Source organism: Brienomyrus brachyistius, chromosome 3, assembly GCF_023856365.1.
Source record: "Brienomyrus brachyistius isolate T26 chromosome 3, BBRACH_0.4, whole genome shotgun sequence".
Lineage (NCBI taxonomy): Eukaryota > Metazoa > Chordata > Actinopteri > Osteoglossiformes > Mormyridae > Brienomyrus > Brienomyrus brachyistius.
This window is the reverse complement of record NC_064535.1, coordinates 23,962,054-23,989,071: the sequence shown is the minus strand read 5'-3', so window position 1 is coordinate 23,989,071 and position 27,018 is coordinate 23,962,054. Positions and strand designations below refer to the sequence as shown.

The window sequence follows — 27,018 nt, the reverse complement described above, 5'->3', positions numbered from 1 at the left end:
GTTTCCTGTCCGCAACATAATTTTTTTTCTGCACGCCAATTCCGCCTAGTACGACTTCTGACCGCTACTCCTGCCACCCAGCAAAGTAGCGTGTGTACTCCCAGCATCCTAGTTCTTTGTACTTGTGTATACCATTAAAACGATGTTGAATAACGACTTACGAACATTTCAAGTTACAAACAGCCATTCTGTACTGTAAGTGATACAATGAACTGCAGGTATTTTTATGGTATTGTGTGTTATGTTGTTGAATGGTGTATGGTCTTTCTGGAAAAGTCATAGTAAGAAATGTCTGCACTTCGCGAAAGGGATGGAAGGCTGTGTGTGTTTCTCTCCTAATAAAGCTCCAAATAAAGGATGTGACTTTGCCATGTTTAATGGCTCGTGACTAAACGGCTCTATGAAAACAGCACTGGCTTCTGGCTTCACTTCTGCCAGCATAGGCGTGCTTCCTTTCAGGAAGAAAGAAACCTTTTCCAGTGTGAGGCACACTTGCCGCCTGGCCTTTAAGGCCCCCTTAAATCAGCTGTACAAAGTGCCCCCCAGAAACCCTGGAAGCGGGACAGCGAGAGAGTGTGGTGTTCTGTTGCCTGGCGACTTGGCAGAATCTGCCGGAAACTTCCTGCTGTGACCCCCTCTAATTTAATCACAGTGAAAGAAAGGGAGTGCACAGTGGGAGGAAGTCGGGGCATAAAGGCGGAAAAACGGAACACGGTGGAAGGAAGTTTGAAAGTATGAAGGATGAAAGGCAGAATGCAATGGGAGGAAGTAAGAACAAAAAAGAAGAAAATGCAGAACACACTGAGAGGAAGTAGGAACAGAAAAGAGCAAATGCAGAACACATGCAAGGAAGTAGTAACAGAAAAGAGCAAATGCAGAACACACTGAGAGGAAGTAGTAACATAAAAGAGCAAATGCAGAACACACTGAGAGGAAGTAGGAACATAAAAGAGCAAATGCAGAACAAATTGAGAGTAAGTAGGAACAGAAAAGAGCAAATGCAGAACACACTGAGAGGAAGTAGGAACAGAAAAGAGCAAATGCAGAACACACTGAGGAAGTAGGAACAGAAAAGAGCAAATGCAGAACACATTGAGAGGAAGTAGGAACAGAAAAGAGCAAATGCAGAACACATTGAGAGGAAGTACAGTAAGAGCAGAAAAGGAAGAAAGAACTCAGTAGAAGGAAGTATGAAAAAAAAGAGGAATGACAAAACATGGGTGCAAGTAGGAACACAAAGCCGAGAAAAATGAGGAGGAAGCTGGAACAGTAAGAGACAACTGGAATGGAGTGGAGGAATCATGAAAACAGTAGAATAAGAGAACAAAAGATGAAGCAGAGTGTGTGTGTGAAAGAGAAAACAGTGGGAGGGAGCTAGAAATGGAAAGAAGTAGGAGCTAATTTAGGAGGAAAGAGGAACCGTGCCGTAATTGAATTGGGAGACAGTCGGAATCCATTTGAGGAAACATGGCAACCGGTGTTTGCTTCTAAGAATTTCGTTTTAAGGCTTTTGGTTGCTAATATTTATTGTTACTTGTGTTTCCATACAAACTGTAAGGTTGCGGCTTGTTCTTTATTAATATTATGACGTTGGCTTAGGCAGATGGATCTTTATGCATGAGTAATAAGGCTATGCGAACAGGGACAAGCTTTCACTTCTGCTCAGGTGCATTTCGTCCTCTTCCCGTGCCTTTTTGGGCTGAGAAACAGTCGCTGTTGTTCATCAAAGGCAGAAGTGCCCCTGGGAGAAAGTGCCTCTCTCCTCTGATTACGGCTCACCGTGTTCATCACTGCTGGAGTGGGCCCGGTCCGGGCCTCTGCCCCCAGCAACATCACAACGCAGCTTTAGTGAAGAATAAATGTCCTGCCATTACCCAGAATCCTCTTTGAGAAAGTAGAGGTGTTAATAAAGGGGGCTGCACCTGATTTGGGCAGCAGACCTCTTTCTCCACAGGTTAGGTGCTCCACAAGCTCGCTGAGTACAGTACTACTACTAGGACGTAATTATTACGATTTTATAGTAATTATACCAGCATGCCAGGTCCTGTGGCATAAGGATTGGCTCACTTGTCAGAGAAGAATGTCAGGCGTGGATCTTGTGCTTTGGATTCTGATATTCTACTATACTCTAAAATATAAAAGAGGACAGGGAATTTTTTTCAGCATTCTAAACAAAATGTACTTGCCATGAGTGCTAAGTGTACGATAGTATTTGATTATTACGCTATTGTGTTATTTATTTCGATGGTAGGTATAGCAGTGAAGAGCCACGATTAAATTTCTCTCTTTGTCCCCTGCCTACTGGCGCCCTCTGATTTATTACTGTTCATTTTGTCATTGTCCATGTTCATTTGTATTTTATTATTCATCCTTCTAGATTCCACTATGTTTTGTCGTTTCTTTTGTATCTGGCGATGAAAGTAACTATACATTTGTCATCACATTATAGAATACTTCTGAAAAAGGCTCAAGGTCCGGAAATACCCACTCACTCGCCACGCAAAGGGAATCGTGCACAGCAAGTAAATGTTAGATGGAGGTCAGCAATGCCAGGATTAGGGATTGATAGCCCCCACCTGGCAGTGCACTATGGTCAGCTGTCCTTGCTTCCGTAAGACAAAACAGGACAGTGACCAAATAGGGCGACACACGTTCTCTCATGTGCCACACACGGCCTGTCAGCCCACGTCTCCATCTCCACTCCCTGCCAGTTGTCTGGCTTTGTAACGGATAGTGTGATTCACCTTCTGCTCTGGGCCTGCCAGGCTCCTCGGCATGGGAAGGTCTTCATTATCAGCTCTGGTGGCTGTAACTGAAAAACGTGAAAAGAACGAGCAGTCAGGGCTCAGAAGTGGAAGGATCTGAGCTGACCCAAGAACGTTCTTGAGAAGCTAGATGAACTTTTACGTTTTAGTGGGTGTGGGTTGTTAAAAGATGTAATCTTTTTTTCATTTTTTCAGTTCCGATCTGATTCCAATACAAGAGCTCTTTTTACTTTGATACTTTATTATAATAAATATATATAATAGGTATATATTTATACTTTACATATTAATATTTTTAAAACTAGTAAATTCAAATGGAAAATATATGTATGCCAAAAAATATTTAATTAGGCTACTATAAACATACATAACGTACTGTTCCACCTTCTTTGTACATCTTGTTTTAAGCATTTTTGAGGCATTCGCAGTTTGATTTGAATGTCTTTAAGTGAGGATAATCAAGCGGCGAATGATTAAAATGACCCACAGTTTTTCTCCCACTGGCAGCAGCATCACTTGCATGTCCTTGCGATAGCTGGTACCCTGTATCACAAGCAGTAGCCAGTGGCGCAAAGCAGCTACAGTCATCCATTGTTTTTTTTTCATATTACTTTGCATGATCTTGCACAATTACGTGCACTTTTTTTCCTGGAATTTCCACTAAAGGCTACTCCCACCTCTCAGAACTTTTTTTTTTACAAAGATTGCAAATCGCCGTGCTGTTAGTTGTTGTTAAAAGCATAAAATAGCTCCAGACCGTCACCCTCTTATCTGAAGTTCTTACGCTCTTCGTACTGCAAAGGGTATGCGCTTGGCGTCACAGCAGGCGGAAGTCACTGTGCTCACACCCACTGAGTGGCAGAAAGACTGAGTTGCAGGGTTAGCGTTCAGCTTGAATGCCGCAAAAGACACATTTAAAATGGGAAAGAGCTGTCATGTGACTGATTGATTTAACACAAGATAGGAGAAAAAGATCTTTTTAGAGACTGCCAAAATCTAAATATGTAAGTATCGGATGTGGATCGGCCAATTCCCGATCCATCAAATAGGCCTGAATCAGCGCCAACACCGATCCGGCTTGGTGCATCTCCAGATGTAGTTCTAGTAAAGTATATTTATAAAATGTGGAAAACAATAACAGGAGAAATAACTGATGGGTGGCAGACGCCTATACAGGGGCGGAGAAACAAGGATCGCTGACCCCCAGCTGAAAGCTGATTAGACCCCAGCGTGCCCCCAAAACATATTATTGGCTAATGATAACATTGACGCCTCTGAATGAATTATGGGGTGGAAGTTTTGGGGACTTCTTGATGGCCCGTTGGCTTCAGCTCACGAACCGTAACATTAGCGTATGCTAGCAATGCCAGCTGGCAAACGTATTGTTGACTAAAATTTCCTAAAACTTGTGATACTCAGCAACATTCTGCACCATGCAGGGAAAAGCAATTGTAAGTGTGAGAATGGCACAAGAAGGAAACGCTGTCCAGCAGCATGCTTCAGTGTCCTGCGGAATACCATATTTCTTTTGAATCATCTCCCGTTCCAGCTCCCGCTGACTTCTTTATTCCTGCTGTCATCCTGTAGATGGAACGGCCGGGAAGGTAGGTAGCCATGGAAATGGTGAGAATATGTTTCACACATTGCTGTTTCGTGGTGACCTGCCAGGTGTGAAGCACACTATTCCGCGGGTTTCATAAACATAACGATGGCCAGGGCAGCGGATAGCACATCAGAAATGACATCATAAGTGGTAGCTATGAATAGTGCACCGATAACCATCATGCCGTTATTTCTTGATTCCCAATTCTCATATTTGGAAGATCTCGCGGAATTGCCTACTTTTAGATCCTCGTGATTTTTCTCAGCATGTGATTAAAAATGATTCTGTTCCTGTCCTGACTTGTGGCTTGCAGCCTTCATAGTCTGGTTCCTAACGAGATTATGTCACCAGTTAAAAGATGACCAGGCTCATATGACGGTTGGACTTGGGCGCTCTAAGGCTTGGTTTGATCCTGGCAGGATCATTGGCTTCAGTCAATCGCAGCAACTTCATATCCTTAATGAGAAACATGGGCTTTATTTGCTATCCCATCGGAGTCTCTCACAAGAGGTGCACCGATCCCGCATGTTTAACCATGCCTTTTCATTCTTTCAGCAGACTATAGGTGGCGTCAGTACATGACGGCTGGACTCAAAATGGAAGCGATTCCTGCTTTTAGCTTCACTTCAGGCGCTCTCCTCCACATCGCACATTAGCATGTGAATGTAGCTCTGGCCCATGTCTCTACCCCCAGCCCTAAACCACCCTCTCTGGTTTCCCTAAATGTATGTAAGGAGAACATGACTCATGCGTCGGTCCATCCCTGGCTGGCCCCAGGCAAACATAAGGGAGGTCTCTCTTCTGTTAACAAGGCAGCAATGTCCCTGATGTGAGGGAGACGACCCAGCCACCAGCTGTGAGCTAGCTATGGCTAATGAGCAAAGTGGGTCTTCCCACTAAACCCCCCCCCCCCCCCCATCCTTCCTACAGAACTTGAAGAGAATCGGGCCCACACTTGCAATTAGGCTGCAGGGGAAAGTGTACACGGTCGCCTTGACCTGCCGGCTTGGACAGTTCGGACCCTGTCTTTAGATAATGAGGGTCTAACGCACGGTGGACCTCAAGCACAGAGTGGGAAAAATGTTCCTTTTACACACTACTTTGAAAGTAACTTAGCAAGCAAAAAAATAGCTTCTGAGATATGCGATGTGAGGAGAAACGTTATAACTGCACGGGGTCTCTGTAGGTTCTGTACTGCACGTTACAGAGGTCTAGGCTGTGGTTGACCATGTGACCTTCTTGTTGGTCCTCCCTGGAGACAGAATTGTGGTCGGGCTCGTCAATCTATTGCTCGATTATCTGGTCATCAGAGGAGAAATAATTCAATTTCAAATATATATAGTGACTCTTAAAGGTTGACTTGTGGGCAGGTTTTCCTAGATGGACTGGTCCAAGGTTGTCGAAGACATCAGCTACCTTAATGTATGTCATTCAGAAAACAAATTACTCAAGGAAGCACTTTTTTTATCTCATTTTTTGCTTAAAATAAGGCACAGATTTTAAAACTAAATCATATTGAAATTGCATGAAAATCTGCATTCTCTGCCTTTCCAAGCATACGTGCTGGGAAGAGCTGCCTGTCACATCTGGCCAGAGCAGCTTAAAAGAAAATGTCTCTACAAACTTGGTGGAACACAAATTGGAAGTGCCTTCTTTGCGTCTACATATATTTCGCTGGTCCCATGAACACCTTGCAGTGAAAAGTGAAAATTGCAGCTGTTTTTGTCTCTGAAAGCCATTGAGGAAATGTTCTTGGTTCTTTGTAAACAGGGTACTGAAGAAATACTGAAATCTGAGGCTTAAGCCTCAAGCTCAACAAGATGCTGATGGTTGGGCTAATCGTACTGATGTGGAACAGTTTTTGGGAAGTGCAAAACTTATTTGTATGTTGTTAAGTCCCTACATCAAATTTGATCATTCAAGACACACCAGCACTCCCTCAACACACTTGCAAGCACACACACATACACACACACACACCCACGTGTATGCATACTGTAACTCCGTAAGGAGAGGACTTTGATCCTTTTGGGTGCTGACTCGAAGTTGGAGGAAAGCAGCAATTAGCCGTGGTTGTAAATTTTCTGGGTTAAACACTGATCATCACCCCACCACTGAGGGGGCCAGACCGCCCGCTCAGCCTGCCTCATGCTGCTGTCAGTTTCCATGGCAACAGAACCAATCTTGGTTTCCATGGTAACACCCGTGGCGAACTTAACATTACCGTAAAAAAAAAAAGAAAAGCGGAATGTTGCAACTTTTTTTGCTAGGGTGCCTCCAGTAGGACTGGCATTAATTGCCCATGAGAAGCTGTGTTTTGTGTCGTCCTGTGTGTCCCTGCAGCTACATCCATGCTTACGATCTGGGACAAGAGCTGGGCCATGGCTGCGTAATTTGTGGCAGTGTTTTGGCAGGTGCGCTTGTGGCAGCCACCATCTGGTTTGCTCTTTGGGGATGAAGCTCTGTTGGGCCTCTGAGATTGCATTAAACCCTTTGTGAGGTCATCAGCAAGCTCCACCCCCAGGATTTGATTGGACATTCCCTGTTGTGGGAGAACCAGAATTACGATTCTCTGTTAGGTTTGAGGTCCTCATTGCTTCCTAGAGTGAATTGGTGAGGCAGTTTTCCTCCTGAGAGGTGTGGGGCGTGTCAGCATCATAATCCCAGATTCTCCTTTTCTCCCTGTCTTGAGTTGAGGTCCTCATAACCAAGCAAGCAAACGTGACGGAATGCATTGGGGAGGGCGACTGTGACTGATCCGGTGCTCTGATTTGACAGCAAAGCCATCACTCATGTAGCAAGGGGTGGTCTCATGCAGAGTGAGTGGGTGGGTAGGCTGTTACTCTGGCTGTCGCATTTCTAAATATGTTTGTGCAGCATGCAGGTGGCACACATGCTAACCTCGCAAGCGCAGTCTGCGCGACAGCTTTAGGAGCCCATTTCTGTAGGTGGCTCTGCCCCCCCCCCCCATGCTTGGGTACCTGCCATGCGGCGTGTGCATGGCACCTGCAGCAGCGCAGCTATGGAAGACACACAGGTTGCTCAGCAGATGCTTTAGCCCCGAAGATGCTCGAGTTGCACCACTTACGTTTGAGAGATTTCTCCATGCGTTTGTTTCCTTCTTGGTACTTCAGGAGCCCAATCGGGCTGCTTCTCAAACCTGAGGGCAATCCCTGTCCAGAGTGTGTATGTGTGCATGCATGTGTGTGTGTGTGCACGCGTCTGCATGAGTGCAGGCGCTCGTGTTATCCAAACTGCGGTTTTGGAAAGCTGTAGCCACGCTTCAGTTTAAGCCTACCCACAGATGCTCTCCTCGAAGATCTCCACCCTGCTACCTCCTTCATCGCATGTTTAGAGAGCTGATGTTCGCTCACTCAGTCACGGCTCCTTCAGTGCTTCATTTATTCCTTTATTTATGGGATATGGTAACTGCGGCATGCGGCACAGTGACGCAGTGATTAGCACTGTCGCTAAACTGTTGGGCCCAGGGTTCAAGTCTCCGCCATGTGTGTAGAGTTTGCATGTCCTTCCTGTTTCAGTACGGGGTTTCCTCTGGGTGCCGTGGTTTCCCCCCACAGTCCAAAAACAAACTGAGGTTAATTGGAGTTTCCAAATTGCCTGTAAGAGTGAATGCACTGCGAATGTGCCCTGTGATGGGCTGGTGCCCATAGGGTCCGGACCCCCTGTGACCTTGAATAGGACCAGCAGTTGCAAAAAATGGATGGATGGCTGGTAACTTGCAGCTCACACTGATGAGGCAGTTTTCACTGAACCCATTAATACATCAGGGCAAATTTAATTTAATGTAATTAATGTTTAAAGGTGCAGAAGCAGAACGGCCTCCTCTGTGTGACGCGTGGGGGAAGGACCCTGCTAAGGTGTCCCGGGGGCTGGAACCTCTGGCTTATGATCATAATGCATGGGAGTGTTAGGGACTCCCTTGCGGATAAGAGCTCAGGAAGGTGTGGTCGGCCTGAGCCTGTACGTTCAGAGGGGCTCTGCTAAAGGTACCAGCTTCTTAGAGACGGTTCAGGAGGCAGCTTGGGGTAACAGGAAGTGACATCACATACGTGTGTATGTTTGTGGGTGTCTCCCTGGACCTGCATGCACATATGCCTCTCGTTGTATGTGCGCACCAGTGCAGCATTCCCCTGCAGTCGCCCCGACGCAGACGCCGTGCTTATGCTACGGGATGCAGGTCCTGTGGAGCTGAAGATTAATGGCCATGACTGCGCTCTCACCTGCCTGAGCCGCTCAGCTCATGCCGGAGAGCACCACCTGGCCTCCTGCGTGCTGCTGTATGAAGCAATTACACGCCTGAATTGTCTGAATCTTGGCATCATCGCAAAACTGGAGTCTGAATGAGAGTAAAGCTATAAACGGCACTCATTTCTGCTGCGGATGCCATTTAAACTGGATGGTCCACCCATGTGACTACCAGTGATGAGCATCCCTCTGTGGGCGGAGCCAAAGAAGGTTCTGGTTGAAGCGCAGCCTGTCTGGGAAGACCGGCTTCATTTATTTGACCGCTGGCATCCGTTTGTCCAATACTAAGACGGATGAGCTTGTCACGGAAGTCCAAAGGGCCGAGGCGTGCGGATGAGAGGGCGGAGGCTGCATCTGGTGCTTGTGGCGTGGCATGGAGGCAGGGAGGTCTCGCCTGTTCGCCATGGAAACCAGTTGATGCAGACATGGGCTTAATCTGACACTGAGCCAGCCACGGATGTGAGTTTATCTTCTGGCTTGGGCCCCTCAGTTTTTCCCCCAGGTGCTCATAAATTTTGGCCGGTGCTCCTGCTTGTGAAAGAGGGATAATTTAGAGCTCTGGAATAAGCAATTTCAGAGGGAGCCATTAAAGCGTTCTCCATCAGGGGGCGCTGACTGACTTCTGCGGCTGCTGGCTTTGCATCAGTCTTGATGCTCCTAGCTGCGCTCGCCTTCTCGTCGCTGGCTTCCACCTCAGCGCGTGCACACCTGTTCGTCTTCCTCGAACCCAGCTGCAGAAAGTTCCGGTGACAGCAGTCCTCCCTCCCTGCAGAGACAGAGCTTTATCTGTTCGCATTCTGTGCCCCGTGGATACCCTGCTGGAGGCTGTTGGTATTTCTGTAATTTCACCGAAAGTCAGGCCGTGGTGACGAGCAGGTGCCAGGCAGCTGCACAGCCTACGGGCTCACGATTAGGTCGCCACACCCGCCGCTGCTGATGTCAAAGCGTTACGAAATCATGCACCTTTGGTACCGAAACATATCACAGATAGAAACACATTTTTTACACTCGTCTATTGCTTTTCCTAAAAGTTGCTTGAAAAAGAGATTCCTGGGTATAACTGAATTAAGAGCTGAATTAATTGCGCAGGCATTAATGGGCTAAAATGGGACCATAGCGCTGAAAGCAGCGACGTTTCATGCGACAGTTGAGATTCGCTCTGCACCTGTGCTAATTATCTGGCTCATTAAAGATTCATCGATTGTCTGCATTTTTGGGGGATGCTGGTGGTGCGGTGGTGAGCCTTTGGGGTGTGACAGGATGGAGGTGGGTCACCCAAACTGCCCTCCCTGAGCCTGGCCCCTAAGCAGTTTTGCTCAGAAGTCCGGCCCGGGGCTTGTCGTTCCTTCCAGGCTTCACTGCCTGGCAGCTGTAATTGATCACCATCCGATGCATCATCTTCTGCAATTATGGGCTCCCGGCCCAGGACTTGCTACTGTCGTCGTCAGAGGGTCCATCTTGCTGACCCGCCAGAGTAGCGATCTCCACGTCTCTATGATCCATAGCTCACCCGGCCCATGTGCCAGCTAGCAGGAGTGGCACTTTCTAGGTGACCAGGAAGTGGCAGTTAATCCGCCTGTCCACGGGCAAGAAAGGCCACGAAGCAAGTGTCTGAAGGCAGAGGCTGTGACACTTTTCGCGAGGCCCGTTTCGATTCGCCGGTGAAGGCAGAGCACGGAAAGCCGGGGCGAAGGGTGGTCAAGGTTACAGAGTGCTGCCTGATGGACAAGGTGGGCCATGCTGAGTCCATATGGTAGGATGGACCCAGCCGGGAAATGGCTTTCTGGGTAAATACTTTTGCGTGGGGTCAACGCGGAGGACAAGGATAGGGGGGTGGGGGCAGGGGGTAGGGTGGCATTACAGCCCGTGACAGCAGAGTACTCAAGACACAAACCAGAACAGCTCTTAGTCACGGAAAATCGTCGCCTTTTCAGCCAGATCGCCTTGTGGCTTCTTGACGTTCCAGAACGCTGTCGACACCTCACATCAAACCCGATGGCCGACGCTCACACTAATGTGTCACTGTCCCCCAAGCTGGCCTGGGACAGCTGGCAGTGGCCGCTCCTTATGCTAACAGTGCACAGAGCCGCAGTGTGGAATGCTTTTAGCTGGACCCGCCGGGCCGCTCGTTTGTCCGTTTTCAGTGGGCCAATGAGGTGGCGCGCGCCTTCGCTGTTTTGTTCGCTGGCCAAGTCGGGCTCCGACGTTCTCTCTGGTCTGCGTCGCCTGGAGTCCGTCGTTTGTAAACACCATGAATCAGAAAACAGAGCATACCTGAGGAATCTCAAAAAATCCGCCTCTTCCTTTTTTGAGCACTGTGCCTCGCCGCGGTTTATTTATTTTATTTTTTTTTCCCTCTACACGGTTGATTCATTTTCTCGCCCAGCTCTAGGCCTCTTCGCGAGGCGCGGTGTGTCTCTTTTTCACAGCTTCACTGCGCGCTGCCATGTTGGCCGGGCAGCGTCGCTTACCCTGGGAGAGGGAGGACAGGAGTGTCAGCGAAATGGACAAAATATAGTTAAAAAAAAAAAAAAAAAGATGCGAAAAGAAGCATGTGTCCTGACACAGATCTTTCCTCCTAAACGCGAGGTCTCTCTAAAAGCAGATCACATTGTTGTGTATTAGAGTGAGCAGCATCCAGTTATATATAAGTACAGCGTAAGTATGGCACCTTTATATTGATGTAGTACGTATTTGCTACTGCGACTATAACCTTTTAAGGATATATCTGTAATAATGGGGTAGAATGAAGCTGCCCTCCATGATCAGCAGGGTTCCCACCATCCCCCTTTCTGTTCTTTGAGAGTATTTGTGTCCTATACAGAAAACTCTCAGGTGTTTCTTCATTAGGTGCCGGTAATGTTCTCACTACAGCATGGCCTCCCGGAATCCTACTGCCAGTTCTGTGTTCTGTACAGATCGGAAACAGTCAGTCTTGTTTGCTTTACCCGGCCAGTTGAAACGGTCAGGGTAGCGTGTTATTAGTTTGTTACCGTCTTGCTGCCGAAGTAGCATCTGCCAACCGAGACAGGGATTGGTCACAGCCAACATCTCGGGCTGAGCGGATTTCCACTGAAAGTTTTAGAACGTCTGGGAACCCTTCGTATGTCCTTCAGATAAGTGCAGCCACCTGTGTACTGTCATTCTTGCAGACCAGTTTGTACCCGAGGATTTTATGCAGTTTGAGAAGCATTTCAGCCTCATGGCTTTAGGACTGGAGGTTCAAGTCCAACCCACTGGTTCTGCGTGTGCAGTTTCAGGTTCTCCCCATCTCGTGAGTGTTTCCTGCAGTTTAAAAGCATATAGTTAAGTAAATTTGTGTTTTTTAATTGTGCGTAGTGTTTGTGTGTGTCTGTGATTGACTAGTATCCTGTCCAGAGTGTCTGTACTACCTGGACTAGCTTCCAGACTCATGTTGACCATATGCTAGAAGGTGGATGGACAGAGTGTGAGTTTAACTATGGCTAACTATGCTGTACTAACCAAGTTGCTGTTTCACGTCTTTTACGTTTCGCATTATGTGTTAACACGACTCCAATCGTATCTCCAGCATCTGATTTCCTGCAGGCACTTGCAAACAGAGGTATTGCAACCTTCGATATTACAACAGTGCGTTTCTAGTAAGTAGCACGTTTTCTAAAAACGCTTTTGGGATTAAACCGAGTTCGATAAATGGATTAGCTCCAAAAGCGTGGAGCTTGCAGGACACCAATATAATAATTCGCTGGATTTTAAGTATTGGCCAACAAGTAGGGGGGTTTCACCAAATGTGGCCGTTTTTCTGGAAGTGGGGGGTTGATAGGAACTCGGGGGGAGGGGGAGAATTCCTAATAAGGTCTTTTTTTTTGACAGCCGACAAGCTGCGTCATTCGTGGTTTTGTAAAGGTATGAATCTGGAGTTTGCAGCAGAGGATATGCAGCCGCACACATAGAGGCGTGTCCCGCAGGAGCATGCTGGGAAACTATGCAGGACTGGCCATAGTCTTACTCAGCAGCAGAGGTCGCTCACTGGGTTTACTCCATGTCAAAAATAGGAGCAGAGACCTTTATTGGTCAGTTTACTCCAAGTTAACACCAGCTAATGGGGTTGTTTTTAGCTGGGTTGCTTGAGGTCAGTTGGATTAGCATAGTGGTAAAGGACATGGATCCCAGATGGTTTTTAGCTGTCGTACCCTTAAGCAAAGCATTTCAGCTGAATCGCTCCAGTATATAAACGGCTAGAAAGTATAAGTCACTTTGAATAGAGTCTCAGCTGGCATTTAATGTAAATGGGAATGAAGGCAAACGTCTGAGACTTTCTTCATAGGGTTTACTCCAGGTCAACATCACAGGGTTACTTCAGGTCAGGACTTCCCCAAGGACTTCCTTAGTCAGCAAGTTGCTGAGGATTTTGGTACAGGATTAACGCACACATCTCTCTTCATGTTTGTGGGGGCTCACAGCCCAAAACCGCTTGCCCAGTAGGGCTAGATTTTTAACTGCTGATGACAAGAGGGCAAATATTTAAACTTCATGAAAATTCCCTTGATGATGAGTTTGGTCATTAGAGCTAATTGAGCCTTCAACAGGTATGGAGCCGGGGGTTGGGGGTGGGTTTTGGGAGGGGTGGGGGGAGGGGTGGGCGGTCAATGCTTGATGCTGTCAGCTGACTGACGTCAAACTTTGATCTCGACTTGGCCCGGACGTCTGTGTCTCTGTATTGCATAGCAGCTGTCTTGTTTCATGCCCCAGTTTTATAAAGCTTGCTTTTCTCTTGGGGATTTCTTGTGTAGGAGGCTGGGTTGGTTGTTTTTTTTTTCCCCCCATCTATGATGGTCTGGAGATCATGTGTGGCCCCTATCCGGGGGCCGCTGGCAATGGTGTCTGCGGGTTCTTTTCGGTGTCAAGTTTCTGTGAGTGGAGGTGAGGCGGCCCAGATGCACTGAACGAATGGCTTTGGGGTTTGGCTCCTACGGCCTGTGGACTGACGGAATTTCAGGAATGGGAAAAAAGGAGATTTACAAGCATTTGGCCAGTTGATGCGTGTAGCAGGCTGGGGGCCATGCTGTCCTCTTCCCGTAAGCCTCGTGCTGTATCTGGTATCTGCTCTGGCACAGAGAACACTAAGGATGAACTCCTGAGTGCTGATTGGCTCAACCCTTGGGCTGCTGCTCATTGGGCCCAAGCTCTGGTGGTCGTGTTTTATACACGACTTTGTAGACTCTTCATAAATCCCCCAAACATGCTACTCTAAGTAGCTGAGTCCTGTCTGCAATTTCGTTTGTTCTGATTGGCTTTTTTCATGATACAGATGTAATTAATTTGCATGCCCTGCCCTGTGACAGTCTGGGTAAAAGCAGAGCCCACCATGCACACACTGCCTGACTGTCTCATACTTCTACGCTGTTAATGCACCGGAGGTTTACCGTTACCTAATTTCCGGGTCGGCAGGTCTGTTGCTAAATCGCTGCGCCACCTGCAGGCTGCTGTCGAGAACGCGTTTTAAATGCCCAATGGGAGCGATGTTCCCCCCTGCACCCCCCCCCCCCCCATCCCCCCCTTCCCCAGGCTCTTCGCAGATCTCTAACCCCGGAGGCCCACCCAGGACAGCAGGATTCTGGTCGATGGCCACATCGGCCGTCAGACTGGGCCACAGGGGAGATGGGTTCAGAGCTCGGTCCGCAGGCCTGTCTGTATCCCTTTATAGACGACTGAATTCCCATGGATGGAAGACCATGCTGGATGTGTAGTTTTTATTTATTTAAGTAGTAAAATAAACAGGCTTCTGAGGAAGACGTAAAAAGCTGTGGATGTCTCCCTCTCGTTCATGAAGACGTTTAACTGTGGCAGGGTCTGGGGTGGTGTTTACAGCCACACACCTAGATACACAGAGCGAGCCGCAGGGTTTGCTCTGCGCACTTTCCCAGAGTGCCGCTCTCATCTGGCAGCACGCCCTGTCCCCACTAGGGCGTCAGCCCTGGGAATGAGGTTCTCAGGAGAAGGGTTGGGGGATGGGCGGGTGGGGGGGGGCGGTGCAGCTGGGCAGGGGCACCCACCCAGGCCCCCAGAGCCCACGTAAGTGAGCCCTCGGCCAGTTTGTGAGAAGTTCCCATGGCCTCGGGAAGGGAGTCACATCGCAAGGCTGCTGTCGAGTGCTTGGGCAAGCAGGGCATTCTGGGAGGAAGGGACAGGGAACTGACGGGGATATCCCAGTAGAGGTCTGCTGTCACATGGTGCCTGCCGCGTCCCACAGGGACACAATCCTCAGTCTCTCAAAATGGAGGATCACAGAGGCTCTCCAGAGCCATTGGACCGATTGTCAGTGTGGGCATACAAAACAAATGACCTCCTCACGGCAGAGAGCTATGCCTTCTGGTCCAGCAGCCTACAGAGGACTGTCCGGGTGTTAGTGTAAAGATGTGTATCATCACAGCGATCGGCAGGAATTCGGAAAGATTTGCAGCTGCTGGTCGAGGCGGTAATTAGCGCGAGGGCTGGCCCTGAAGCTCTCTTCCGGGCTGATTGGATGCAAGCCTCACAGACACTGGAGATTCCCAAAAAGCGCTTGCCAAGTCTTCCTCCATGGCTAAACTACACATCGCTTGTCCTATAACCAAATATTTCCTGAGATGCTCTGTTCCCGTCACGCCCCTGCTTTACCCCCCCATTACACCCAAGAAGGCTGTTAAATTATTCAATAAGCTGTACCCACAAGCTTATCTTCAGTTTTAAAAAAAAGACAAAGCATGATCTTTGATTTCCAGTAATAAAGAAACCAATTACCAGTCCTGTAGAACCTCATAATACAGACAAAGCTTTCTAGAAAGTTCCTCCACATCTCTGTCATGAGGCAGAATGCCTACCCTAAGTAGTGAGTAGGGTTCTTGGAAATGTTCTCCCTGTAGGATTCCTGGGGGCAGTTTCCCCCAGTCTGCCCCATTCCTCGACGTGTGTGCCTGTTTGGGGTGTTCCCCTTCCAGTTCTTTTTGGTTGGAGGTTCGGCTCCCCTGATTGGACGGTAATGAGGTTGGAGGATCGGCTCTCCTGATTGGACGGTAATGAGGTTGGAGGATCAGCTCCCCTGATTGGACAGTAATGAGGAGCAGGCAGTAATAGTGTGCCGAGGTGATGCCAACAGGCCTGGCCTAAGAGCAGTGGCCGTTTACGGAGGGAGGCGGCTCCATGCTGCCTGGTTTGGCTGGGCCCCAGGTCTCCTGGCAGCCATTTCCCCTGGAAGACTAGCGGTGTGATGTCTGGGTGCTGGACCTGCTCTGCCAGCTTGACAGCCCGCCTACTGTAAATCCGATGAGAGGGCCACAGCCAATACCAGGCTGTCCGAACGGGTTGGGGTGGCACGATGGCCTCGTCCGCCGCCCCACCCCCAACATAACCCCCCCCCCGGAAGGAATGCATACTTTGTGGGCATTTTTGGGAATGACTCAGAGGTTTTGCTCCAGTAGCTGGGAGCACGCTGCCTGAATAGATGTTTCCGCATCATCGCGTGAGCGATGCCAGCGGAGTGAATGTATTCAAGGCCGGTCGTGACCCTGCAGGTGCGTCCTCTTTTCCGGACTGTTCTTCCGCTCGGCTGACTTTATTTTACGGTTACAGAGCCTTGGCACCTTTATCCCACATGGCGCCATTGATCCGACTTCTCGACATCTGCATGGGGGCATGAGTAACGGCCAACGCGAGGGTCCCGCCTCAGACTCTGTGTGTCCAGAAGCAGGAAGAGGGAAGCTGCCAACAAGGGTCAGACTCTCTGCCCGTAGGGGAAAGTGAGAGCCAGACCTGAGAGAGGAGAGGATTCAGCCGGTCACTTGAAACCTCTTAGCCTCTATAATAGGGTTTAATTATGGGGAACTGGGCTGAAGAGTTTTTTTTTTTTTGCTGCTGCCTTGACATGCACTGAGCTATAGGGGGCGGTGACGAGCTGGTGGAGGAAAGAACCAGGGCTAAGTTTTCTCCCCCTGTGACCTCAGCTGCCACTCACAGTTCAGTGAGGCAGTAAAAGATACCACAGTTTGTTTTCCATTCCTGTTATTATAATTTAATGTGCATATAATACAATGTGCACTGGAGTATGTTGAGCTCAGCACCCTGATGTAGGTTCTGTGCTGAGAAATGTCTGCATTTTCCTGTTTTATCTTGCAGCTCAGTGCTGTGTCTGATGTTTGACACTATCGGTATGTGGCCTTTAGCGGCGGTGCCTCACCAGAATGACGTTGATTGCTCTTTCTCTCTGTCCACCCTCTCCAGGAACGGGTTGAGTATCTCTTCCTCATCATCTTCACCGTGGAAGCGTTTCTGAAGGTCATAGCCTACGGGCTGCTCTTCCACCCGAATGCGTATCTGCGTAACGGATGGAACCTTCTGGATTTCATCATCGTAGTCGTAGGGTGAGTACCTTGCTGCCGCCGCCTGCTGCCACGCACCCCCGCCCTGTCCCAGCATCCTCGGCGAGGAGCCTGTCTGCCGGTGCCTCAGACAGTCTGAAACCCCATGCTTCCCTGGTCCCTAAAAATAAACCGCCGTCCTGGTTGATCTGGGCAGGAGCCGATTCCTCATTGGTGCGTCTGAAAAGGCCACCGGCTATCCACATGACAGGCGCTTTTGAACAAGAATTTCCTTTTTGTTGCTCGCCGATGTGAAGGTGTTTGCCTGTCTACATCTGTGTGTGGGTTCTTGATCCCTTTTGCGGGTTTAGAGAGCGTTGGGAGTGTGCAACTCAGCAGGTTATGGGGCTGTGCATGTCACCCCCCCCCTGCCATCAGGCCTCTGGCACCTCATATAGACCAGGGGCCTCTGAACCCGTCAATGTGCCTCTGGTCTTTGTGTACCTGGAATGCGAAAGGCAGCCATGTTGAGGATGATCGTGGCTGAGATTTGCAGATCTCAGATTTGCAGGTCTTGGGGTGGATGTGGTGCAGGGTATCTGCCACCGCGTAGCTTAGCGGCGTGATGAGCGTGGCCACATTATTACAACAGCTCGCTCGGAGGGCCTGACGCGTGTGAGCGATGGGCACTTAAGTAATTTAACCGGCAATCGAATCGACTTGAGCGTTTCCATAAAGCTCATACTGTACACTGTGCTGTGTCAAATCCCCAAGTCAGGGTTCATCCATACGCTTGCCCATCATGGGCCAGAGAGCCGCCTGCATTTTGAGGTCTGCTGCGTTGGGCAGGGAACCGTGGGCATTTCTGGGGGGAGAAGCAGAAAAGCATGCTCCTGCCTGTAGGGGGCCACCTGGGGGTGCGGGGTGGTCCACAAATATAAAATTAGCCAACTGAGGCAGTGGGATGTCTCTGTGCAATAAAATCTGCTATCTTGGGGGGATCCTCCAATGATAAAACCTACTGACTGTGGGAGGGGGGGGGGGGGTTGCGGGGGACAATTGAATGGTCTGGATTCAGTTGTATTGGCCACTTGGTGACCACTGGTCTAAACTAAGTGTTAAGACCTGTGCTGTTTAAGGGAATAATCTGTTAGTACTGACCATCTGAACACTTTGATCCAAAGTCTGCACTCTGCACGTGTCGACCAACTGCAGTTTTATTGAGCTGAAATGGGAGGATCGTGCAGCTTTAATTAGCCTGTATGACATTTACAATTAACTGTTTTAAAAACTGGTGATTATATTTTTGGTTTTAAACCCTTTTTTACTTTCATGTTTGGGGAATATTCCCCAACACTATATTCTGCAGTATTTCTGCAATACACCAGCCAGTTCCCTTTAATATGTAGATCATTTCAGTCACGCTGCAGGTCCAGACCACTGTATTCTACAGTACATCTAGAGGTTTATTCCACACTAATCAGTCCCTTTAATGTGAAGACCGTTGGAGTCATTACTGATACTGCTGAATTTTTGTTCCAATGATTTTTGTTCCTGGGCAAGACTGCAATTGGCATAATAAAGTCCCTTCAGTTGATAGAAATGTTCTCTTTTCTTTCTCCTATCAGATGCACTCTTCCTCCTTTTTTCTTGTCCTTCGAGTGCTTCCTTAACTTTGTTCCTCTTGTGGCCCCTACGCTAGATGTAATTCTGTTGTCTGTGCAATTACATGTCATCTAGCATCGTCTGCGCCTGAGGGCAACGATGTGGAGGGGGAGGGGGGGTCCTGTTGGCGGTTTGGCCTCATGCTTCTCCCGACAGCACGATTGAGCTCCTGAACCGGGGCTAATCCAGCCCAGGAAGCGATATAAGCCATTCAGCGTGCTTGCATCTCTGTGGAAACCCGTCCTGCTTGCTCTGATTCTATGTGACAGAGGTATGACAGATCATTAGTATCTGTAACGTTGCAGGTAGACAGGCAGGCAGTGTGGCTGGACTTTTTTTGGCCTGGGACCCTCTGGTGGAGCGATTATCATTAGGGAGGAATACATTGAATGATTTGGTTTGTGTTTTTATTTACCAGATGTGAGGGCTGAGAGATCCTCCCAGAACACGTCTTTTAGTTTTGTGTCAGATTTCGTTTAAGAACTGTGTTTCTGTTTGTTACATCCTGAGTCTGTGGGCCCAAAATCCACCGGGAGGTCAGGCTCGGCTTACAGTGCAGTCGCTGACACCTTCAAGGTAGAAACAAGGACAGCGAGCTGACTGCAGAGTCCAGGGCAGGCAAAACCAGCCGATTTCAGAGTGCATGACAGCATCATCCAACCCCAGACTGCAGACTGACCAGTAACAAAGGGCACAACGGCACCGTGACTGTACAGGCACGGTGCGACTCAAGAACATCAGCGAAGCGTGTGAGAGAAACGTTCTGGGTGAGGACCATGCTGACACCAGGGGTCCCCAGCGAGCTGGGGAGCGAAGGTCTCTCTACACGCCTAGCTGGAGTGCGTCGATATATAGTGCCCTCTAGCAGTGGCCTGTCCCCGGGAGACCAGCTGAAGGACGTTCAGGAACATGGCGTTCACATGCACCGCCCAGCTCGTTGGGTCGTCTTGGGTTTCCATGCCTTCCTCTTCCTCTGGGACAGAGAAATTAGCAGCGGATTGCAGCTAATTTAGAGCAGAATTATCTGTAGTCCTGTGAGGTATTTCTGTGAAAGTCAGCCCAGCCCTTCCCTGAATTTCTCTACTCGTTTGACCCACATGACCTTTGCTTGACATTAAGGGCAGTTGTGTAATGAGAAGTTTTCTTCATTTCAGATAAATCAGTTTACAGTCTTTCTAGACAATTCCCCAAAAGTGTGATTCTCTCATAGAGCACGGAGCCTTTTATATTAAAACCGCTGCAAGTTGGTGTGTTAATGTGCAGCAGGATTTCCTGCTCCAACTTGCCAATTGAATCGAAGGTTTCAGGAGTACGTTCCAAAACCCGGCTTGGGGCTTTTTTGGCCAAGGCTGTTTTGAGAGGCCTAGATGGCTTGACAGAAGGTTTCAAACATGCATTTAGACCTTTCGTTTGAAAACATCTTCCTCGTGATCTGTGCCACATAAAACAGGCCCTGATCACCATTGGAGTGGCACTACCCAAAACAGCTTTGTCGATCTGAGGGAGTGATGAGTACAATGTAGGATCAGGCGAGCCAGAGCTTCCCATTGGTTGCCATGGATTAACCTGAAATTATTGGAATGTCCCACGCTAACATTCCCCCCAGTTCCTCACCCATGCAGGAGGAAACTCTTGCGTTAATTCTGTTCCGTTTCTGACCTTTGACCTTTCCTTCTGTTCAGCGGTTTTGTTGACTCTTCACCAACAACAACGAGTCTCCCCTCCTTCTCCTCTGTTCCTATCAGGCTTTTTAGTGCCATTTTGGAACAAGCCACCAAAGAGGCAGGGGGCACGCCTATCGGTGGGAAGGCGGCGGGCTTCGACGTGAAGGCGCTGCGGGCATTCCGGGTGCTCCGGCCCCTGAGACTTGTGTCCGGCGTGCCCAGTGAGTGCCTCTTCGATGGGGGGGGGGTGGGGGCATTGGGGGTATCGGGGAACAAACTACCATTATCGTCATAGTGTCATCACATCACTGTCATCATGAAATCAAGCCCTCCAGCCCTTTACCAGTTAAATTTGAAAGAAAAACCCTCACCAAAGGTTATTGACACAGTTTTGCAATTTTCACTTGTCTGCGTGGGTGTGTATTTCCATGGTGTGCTCATGTGTGTTTGTACGTGTGCCCGTGATACCACCTCCAGGCCTCCAGGTGGTGCTCAACTCCATCATCAAAGCCATGGTTCCCCTACTGCACATTGCCCTCCTTGTCCTCTTCGTCATCATCATCTATGCCATCATCGGCCTGGAGCTGTTTATGGGCAAGATGCATCGCACCTGCTTCCACCACCGGGACGGGAAGCTGGGTAAGCTCTTCTGCCTGTTGGAGCCCTTTGTCTATCTATCACCTGGACTCTAAAGAGGAAGCACAATGTCTCCTTTTCTCTGAGCATTCTCTGAGCCGCTCATATTGCCCTCTTGTGGCTCGGAGTAAGGTGACACCTGTGTCTACATCATCAGGTCATCTGTTGGAGGAGAGGCCTGAACCATGCGCCCCACAGCACGCCAACGGGAGGCACTGCAGCCCCCAGAACACCACAAAGTGCGAGTCAGGCTGGGAGGGGCCCAACAACGGCATCACCAACTTCGACAACTTTGCCTTTGCGATGCTGACTGTCTTTCAGTGCATCACTATGGAGGGCTGGACTGACGTGCTGTACTGGGTGAGTCGGGACCCAGCATGTTGTGCCACAAAACCCTGCACTAGGAATGCAGAAGGGCGTATCCTCGTCCAATGAGAAAACCAGGTCTCCAAAAAATGCATTATTTCAGGGACGTGAAAAATGCATTTTCTCAAAAACTAAAAAATAACCCTAAAAGAGCACCTTAGCACCATAAATAGAAACCTGCCTTTACCCAGCCAGATACAAACATATCTTGCTTTTAACATTAACGTTTTAAGATTAACAACGGTAGTTGACAATTAGTAAATTAGCGGTATGAAGCACTCCATACAAACGACTGTCATGAATACAAATGCTAACTACTACAAACATAAATAGTACTTAAATGGATGGCATGTGGGGCGGCATGGTGGTGCAGTGGTTAGCACTGTTGCCTCACACCTTTGCAACCCAGGTTCGAGTCTCCACCTCAGTTACATGTGTGTGGAGTTTGCATGTATTCCCCATGTCGTCATGGGGTTTCCTCCGGGTACTCCGGTTTCCCCCCCACAGTCCAAAAACATGCAGAGGCTAATTGGAGTTGCTAAATTGCCTATAGGTGTGCATGTGTGAGTTAATGGTGTGTGAGTGTGCCCTGTGATGGGCTGGCCCCCCCATCCTGGGTTGTTCCCTGCCTTGTGCCCATTGCATCCGAGATAGGCTCCGGACCCCCCGCGACCCAGTAGGATAAGCGTTTTGGAAAATGGATGGATGGATGGCATGTTTTTATTGGTCAATTAGATGTCAAAGCTATCAGTAGACGAGGAGAATGGGCACAGTCCATTTATAGTAAAAAGTCGCAATTCAAAAAGTGGACATACATGATTTTCATCAACAGCAACAATGTGCTCCAAACATATTGTTCCAAAACAATATGCTCCAATATTGCTCCAAAAGACAGACATGCACCACCAAGCATAATAGCACTGTAAATATCTATAAATCGCATTATCTATGCATTCACACAAAGCTTTGAATGTAGTCACAGATACTTGAGTATATAACTGTGATAAATTACAATGCTATTCGGGATAAAAACTACCCAAATTAAGAGCAAGGGTTGAATGGTTGATTTCGACTAGAGAGCCCATTCAGATTAATGTCTTTTGCTGCTTATGGCCAGAATGTGGTCCTTTACGTGTCTGAATGTATTATCACAGTGAAGCAACCACTGTCAAGACACACTGGATGCTGGTTCCTCACAGAGCTCGTGTTCAGAACCGGCTCCGCAGCTGGACTCCTAAATTCAACCTGCGCATTAAAACGTCAACTACAAATATGTTTCAAAATCATTGAATAAATTAATCTCTGCTGCACGTAATAAATTTATTGTCTATGCCTTCAGTTGCAAAGGTAGTATGAAGATTATGGCTGAAATGAGGTGCTATTCTGTTCCCTTTTATGGGCTATTTATCTGCTGCTGGCGCAGTCTTGCGCTTTTGGCCAAGCACTTGAGCGTGCGCAGATTTTAAGCGCCGGCAATTAACAGTTAATAGAATCACCAATTAATGATAAATTGGTTATTACAGCCTTCTCCCACAACTGATGTTCTACAACAGATGCATTCCAGCATCTAATTTTATTTGCTTTGCGCTCAAAGAGCTCGGATGCGCTGTTTCATACATGGGATTCTGGGAAGTGCTTTAAGCCACCGGGGCCCTGTGGCAGCGTCGTTACGCTGAGTGACAGACCAAAGGCGCATCCTGAGCACCAGCAGTCGTGCGCATTTAGCCGGCACTGCACGCCGTTGCCGTGGGGATGGCCTGGCCCTGTCCGCTTCTTCTCCTCCTTTCCCCCTCTGTCACGTTTGCTTCCCTCTCTCTGGGTCACACGTGAGGTCTTTTTTCCGGGGGCAGCGAAACGGATTCTGGAGCGTAGTAGGCCTACTGTGTTTTAGGAGAGGGGGAGCCCCCCCATAAGGGAGACCATATGGCACAGCTTTAGTATGTGGCGGCCATATTTGTATGATGTCAGCAATTCTCCGAGAGGAGGGGGTAGGGGAGCATATAGGGACTGCTTATCACCTTTTTTTTTTTAAATACGGGCCATTTGAAACATATGTGAATGTGCATATTAATAATATATGTAACAATTACCCAAAATATATTGAGCATAAATGAATAATTTATTTTTGGAGGGAAATTAGCATGCATTTACCGAACTTATGACTAATGATGTGTGTTTTGGAGCAATTTCCTGTTGGATAATTATATATCTCAGTATTGGCTGTGAACCCCAAGTGACAGTCTGACCTTCGTGAGGTCAGACCCAGAAGGGACTAACTGACAGACACAGATACCACGACCAGTAATTTCTCGGGAGGGGCACATGCTGGAAGCATGAGAATAGAGGTGGCAGTGTGTGTGAGAGCTGTGTCCATGTCAGAGGTGCCGTTCTGACAGGCCATTCTGGTGCCTCTGTGTGCAGAGGAGGCTCCTTTGAACGCTGAGCGCAGGGTAGCGAAGCTGCCGTGGCTGGTGCAGCCTCTTGATGTCTGTCCAAGGTTACAAGCAAAGGGCTTCTGCATCGGTATTCCTCCGGTTAGGCCTTGTGTCACTTTATTTCTTTTTTCCTGGGGAACATTGCTGTTTGTATGCTGAGGGATGCTGTTCTTTTCCATGTCCAGATCACTCTCACCCCCCTCCCCCCCACCCCCGTTTTAAAGGGCACCATGCCAGCCCCCGTCAAAAGGCCTCTGTAACAGACCCAAGCAGGTTTGCTTGCTGGTTGATGTGCCGAAACCTCCCCTCCCCTCCCCCCCCTGTCCTGTCCTGTCCTGTCCCGCCTTTTCTCTTTCTAAATCTTCCTTCCATCTTTCAGATGCAGGACGCTATGGGCTATGAGCTTCCCTGGGTGTATTTTGTCAGTCTGGTCATCTTCGGATCCTTTTTCGTACTAAATCTGGTTCTGGGGGTGTTGAGCGGGTAAGGAAGCCACTTGTGTTAATTGACCAGACAACAAGACTCCAGAGAGCAGCGGGCGGGACTGGAGAAGCATCAGGTCTGGGTCATGGCAGGATAATGGTACATGCCAACAGAGAGGGCATTTGGAGAATGAGTAGGGGGAGCAGGTGTGTGTAGTCAATGATCGGCCAGGGTTCAATTTCCGAAATGCCGATTTGAAAAAAAACAGCAATTACCATTAATTGGGGGGGGGGGGGGGGCACTCCAACCCAGGGACCACACTTCCTAATATTTATTAATCTTACCAGTTTATCAGCACTGGTTGGTCAAAGGTGGAGGCTCCATCTGTGTATCCATTTCCTCCCACTAAATTGTTGAAGCTTTGAAAGCAAAACCTCATTTCGCCCATCGCACGTCATAGCAAATCGATCGTCCACGTTCCGTTCTGAGCGATGATCTCCATGCTTCTCCGCAGCCGACACGTAGCCAATGCATAACTGACAGCTGTTCCACAGATTCGATCCAGTTAAGCTCAGAGTTGTTTTGAATTCGGCCCAACGGAGACGAACGGATGCCGTAGATGGCGGCGATCACTCATCACTCTCCTCGCTTTACGCCCTGGGGCAGTGTGAGGACACCATGAAGTAGCCGTTGGGTTCCCCACACTGCAGAATTCTGTCACCGTGCTTAGCAGGTCCAATTCTAGGAGGGCGAAGCAGACGTAATAATTCATACAGAGGGGTGAACCTCATCATTAGCCAATGGTATGTTTTGAATCGACCCATGACAGGGGAGGAGTCACCCCGGCAACCAATCAGTTTTCAGCTAGGGCCAATGCCCCTGTTGCCCCGATCCTGTTTATCTCCATGATATAAAGGGATCAGGTAACCTTGAGTTGGCCTAAAGTGGTTAAGCAGTGTTGCAGTGCACATACATTTATTTATTGATTCCAATGCCACTAAAGATCTCATTCTTGTCTGTTTTGACTTTGTCTAATGACCAACCGTAGGCAGAATATCACATAGTGTGTGTTTCTGGAGTTGGAATGCGTGGGCTGGTAGGATGGGAAGTAGAACACAAGAGCAGGGATCAGAAGGTCACGCCCGGTGGAGTCTTGTTGATCTGCTTGCTTCATGCACACTAATCATTGCTCCATCTTCACAGGTCAATGACGCCATAGGGAATACCTGGCCGTGGATCTATTTTGTCACATTAATCATCATAGGGTCTTTTTTCGTTCTTAACTTAGTTCTTGGTGTGCTGAGCGGGTAAGAACATGACGTTTTATTTTTGGTTCCTTCCTTCTTCACTACAAAACGCCCGTCCTTTACACGCACACTAGAGCTCAGTCATGTAGGACGAGCTGAAAAGGTGGAAATGCACTCCTCAAAACCTGAGTAAACACTGGCCACAGTAATTGTCAGTGTACGTCGTAAATTTCTCGCCTGTAAATGTAAAAGTCATAATACCACAATGGGATTAGCCATCGGTGGAGGACAGTGTCATTATCGGTAGTTTTCATTCTGCTGGAAATGGCATTTGCTCTCTGGAACTTCAGTAAGAGGCTCATGCTTCATACCTTTTATCTGTCCTCTGCATTTAGACACCATCACACTTTCTTTCTGGCACGTCTGATGTCATACCTGCTCTTCTCTTTCCAAGTGTTATCCACGTGCCTGAGACCCTCCCAGCCTTGCATGTCCTAACCTGCATTGCGGAACAGTTCAAAATCAGTGAACCTTAAATGCCGTCAAGCCACGTTCACAGGTTAATTGACATGGAAGTACGTTGGCTCTTGCCGCTCACCCAGGTCACATCACTCTGTCTACTGTCCACTCTAATGGATGCTTTCGGGCCTGAGACCTGACTTTGCCTGTAATCCAGCCCTTTGTTGGAGGTGGCAGAGAGAGTGATGTCACCCAGCAGAGAGCCAATCTGCCGTTCTCTAATGTCCTACTACATGCTTCTCCGTAGCAGGCAATCCAGCACCTTTCGTACCCACATCAGCATTTTCGAAACACTGATGCACATCTTTGCACCGCAGAAGGACATCAGAACTGCGTTTCAGCCTCATTCACCGTTTCCGGCATCTCATACTTGATCGTTGCATATGTTTTGAATAAATTAGCATGTTTTGCATTATTCATTGGTCAGAAGATGCCGGGCTTTATGTAATGCAGCTGTTTTTCACACGTTTCATTTCGGCCAGCAGCAGAGAGTATAAACACCCTCCCCACACGTGATTGAGGGCCTGGCCGGCACGCGTATTCGGCTCCGCCCACTTCTGTGTGGCTGCAGGGCCGAGGAGCACACATATACACAGCTCGCATGCCCTCACCTCCTGCCACTCTTCAAATCCTTCCTGTTCTGTCAGTGTTGATAGTCAGGCTCCGTCTCTCATTCCTGACAGAAAACCGTCGTAGAACTTTGCCAGTTGTCTGTTGATCTCTCTCAGTGTCTATGAACTTTTACTCAGGTTTCTCTCTGTCTCTGTTCTCCCGTCTGTCCGCCTGTCTTTCCCCTGTCCTGCCTCCTCGCTCTTCTGTATTTGTCCCCTGCTCCCCCGTCCTCTGCGGGGTTCAGCGAGTTCTCCAAGGAGCGAGAGAAGGCCAAGGCTCGGGGCGACTTCCAGAAGCTGAGAGAGAAGCAGCAGCTGGAGGAGGACCTGAAGGGCTACCTGGACTGGATCACCCAGGCCGAAGACATTGACCCTGAGAATGAAGAGGAGGGGCTGGATGAGGACAAGCCCAGGAACCGTGAGTACCGCTGTGGGGGGGTGGGCGAGGGGATGCACATGCGTGAGGGTATGTATATGTGTGTGGCTGAGTGGTCAATAGGCCA

At 48.6% G+C, this 27,018-nt stretch overlaps 1 protein-coding gene across 1 annotated transcript in view; it reads left to right on the top strand.

Moving 5' to 3' along the window:
* The window catches only part of cacna1c (calcium channel, voltage-dependent, L type, alpha 1C subunit), a 178,111-nt gene that overhangs the window by 98,343 nt on the left and 52,750 nt on the right, over window positions 1-27,018 (top strand). The window contains exons 4-9 of the mRNA XM_049009423.1: window positions 16,873-17,012; window positions 20,360-20,499; window positions 20,756-20,917; window positions 21,072-21,274; window positions 24,095-24,198; window positions 26,761-26,933. Of these exons, the coding sequence (XP_048865380.1) occupies window positions 16,873-17,012; window positions 20,360-20,499; window positions 20,756-20,917; window positions 21,072-21,274; window positions 24,095-24,198; window positions 26,761-26,933 (922 nt within the window). The remainder of the gene's footprint in view (window positions 1-16,872; window positions 17,013-20,359; window positions 20,500-20,755; window positions 20,918-21,071; window positions 21,275-24,094; window positions 24,199-26,760; window positions 26,934-27,018) is intronic.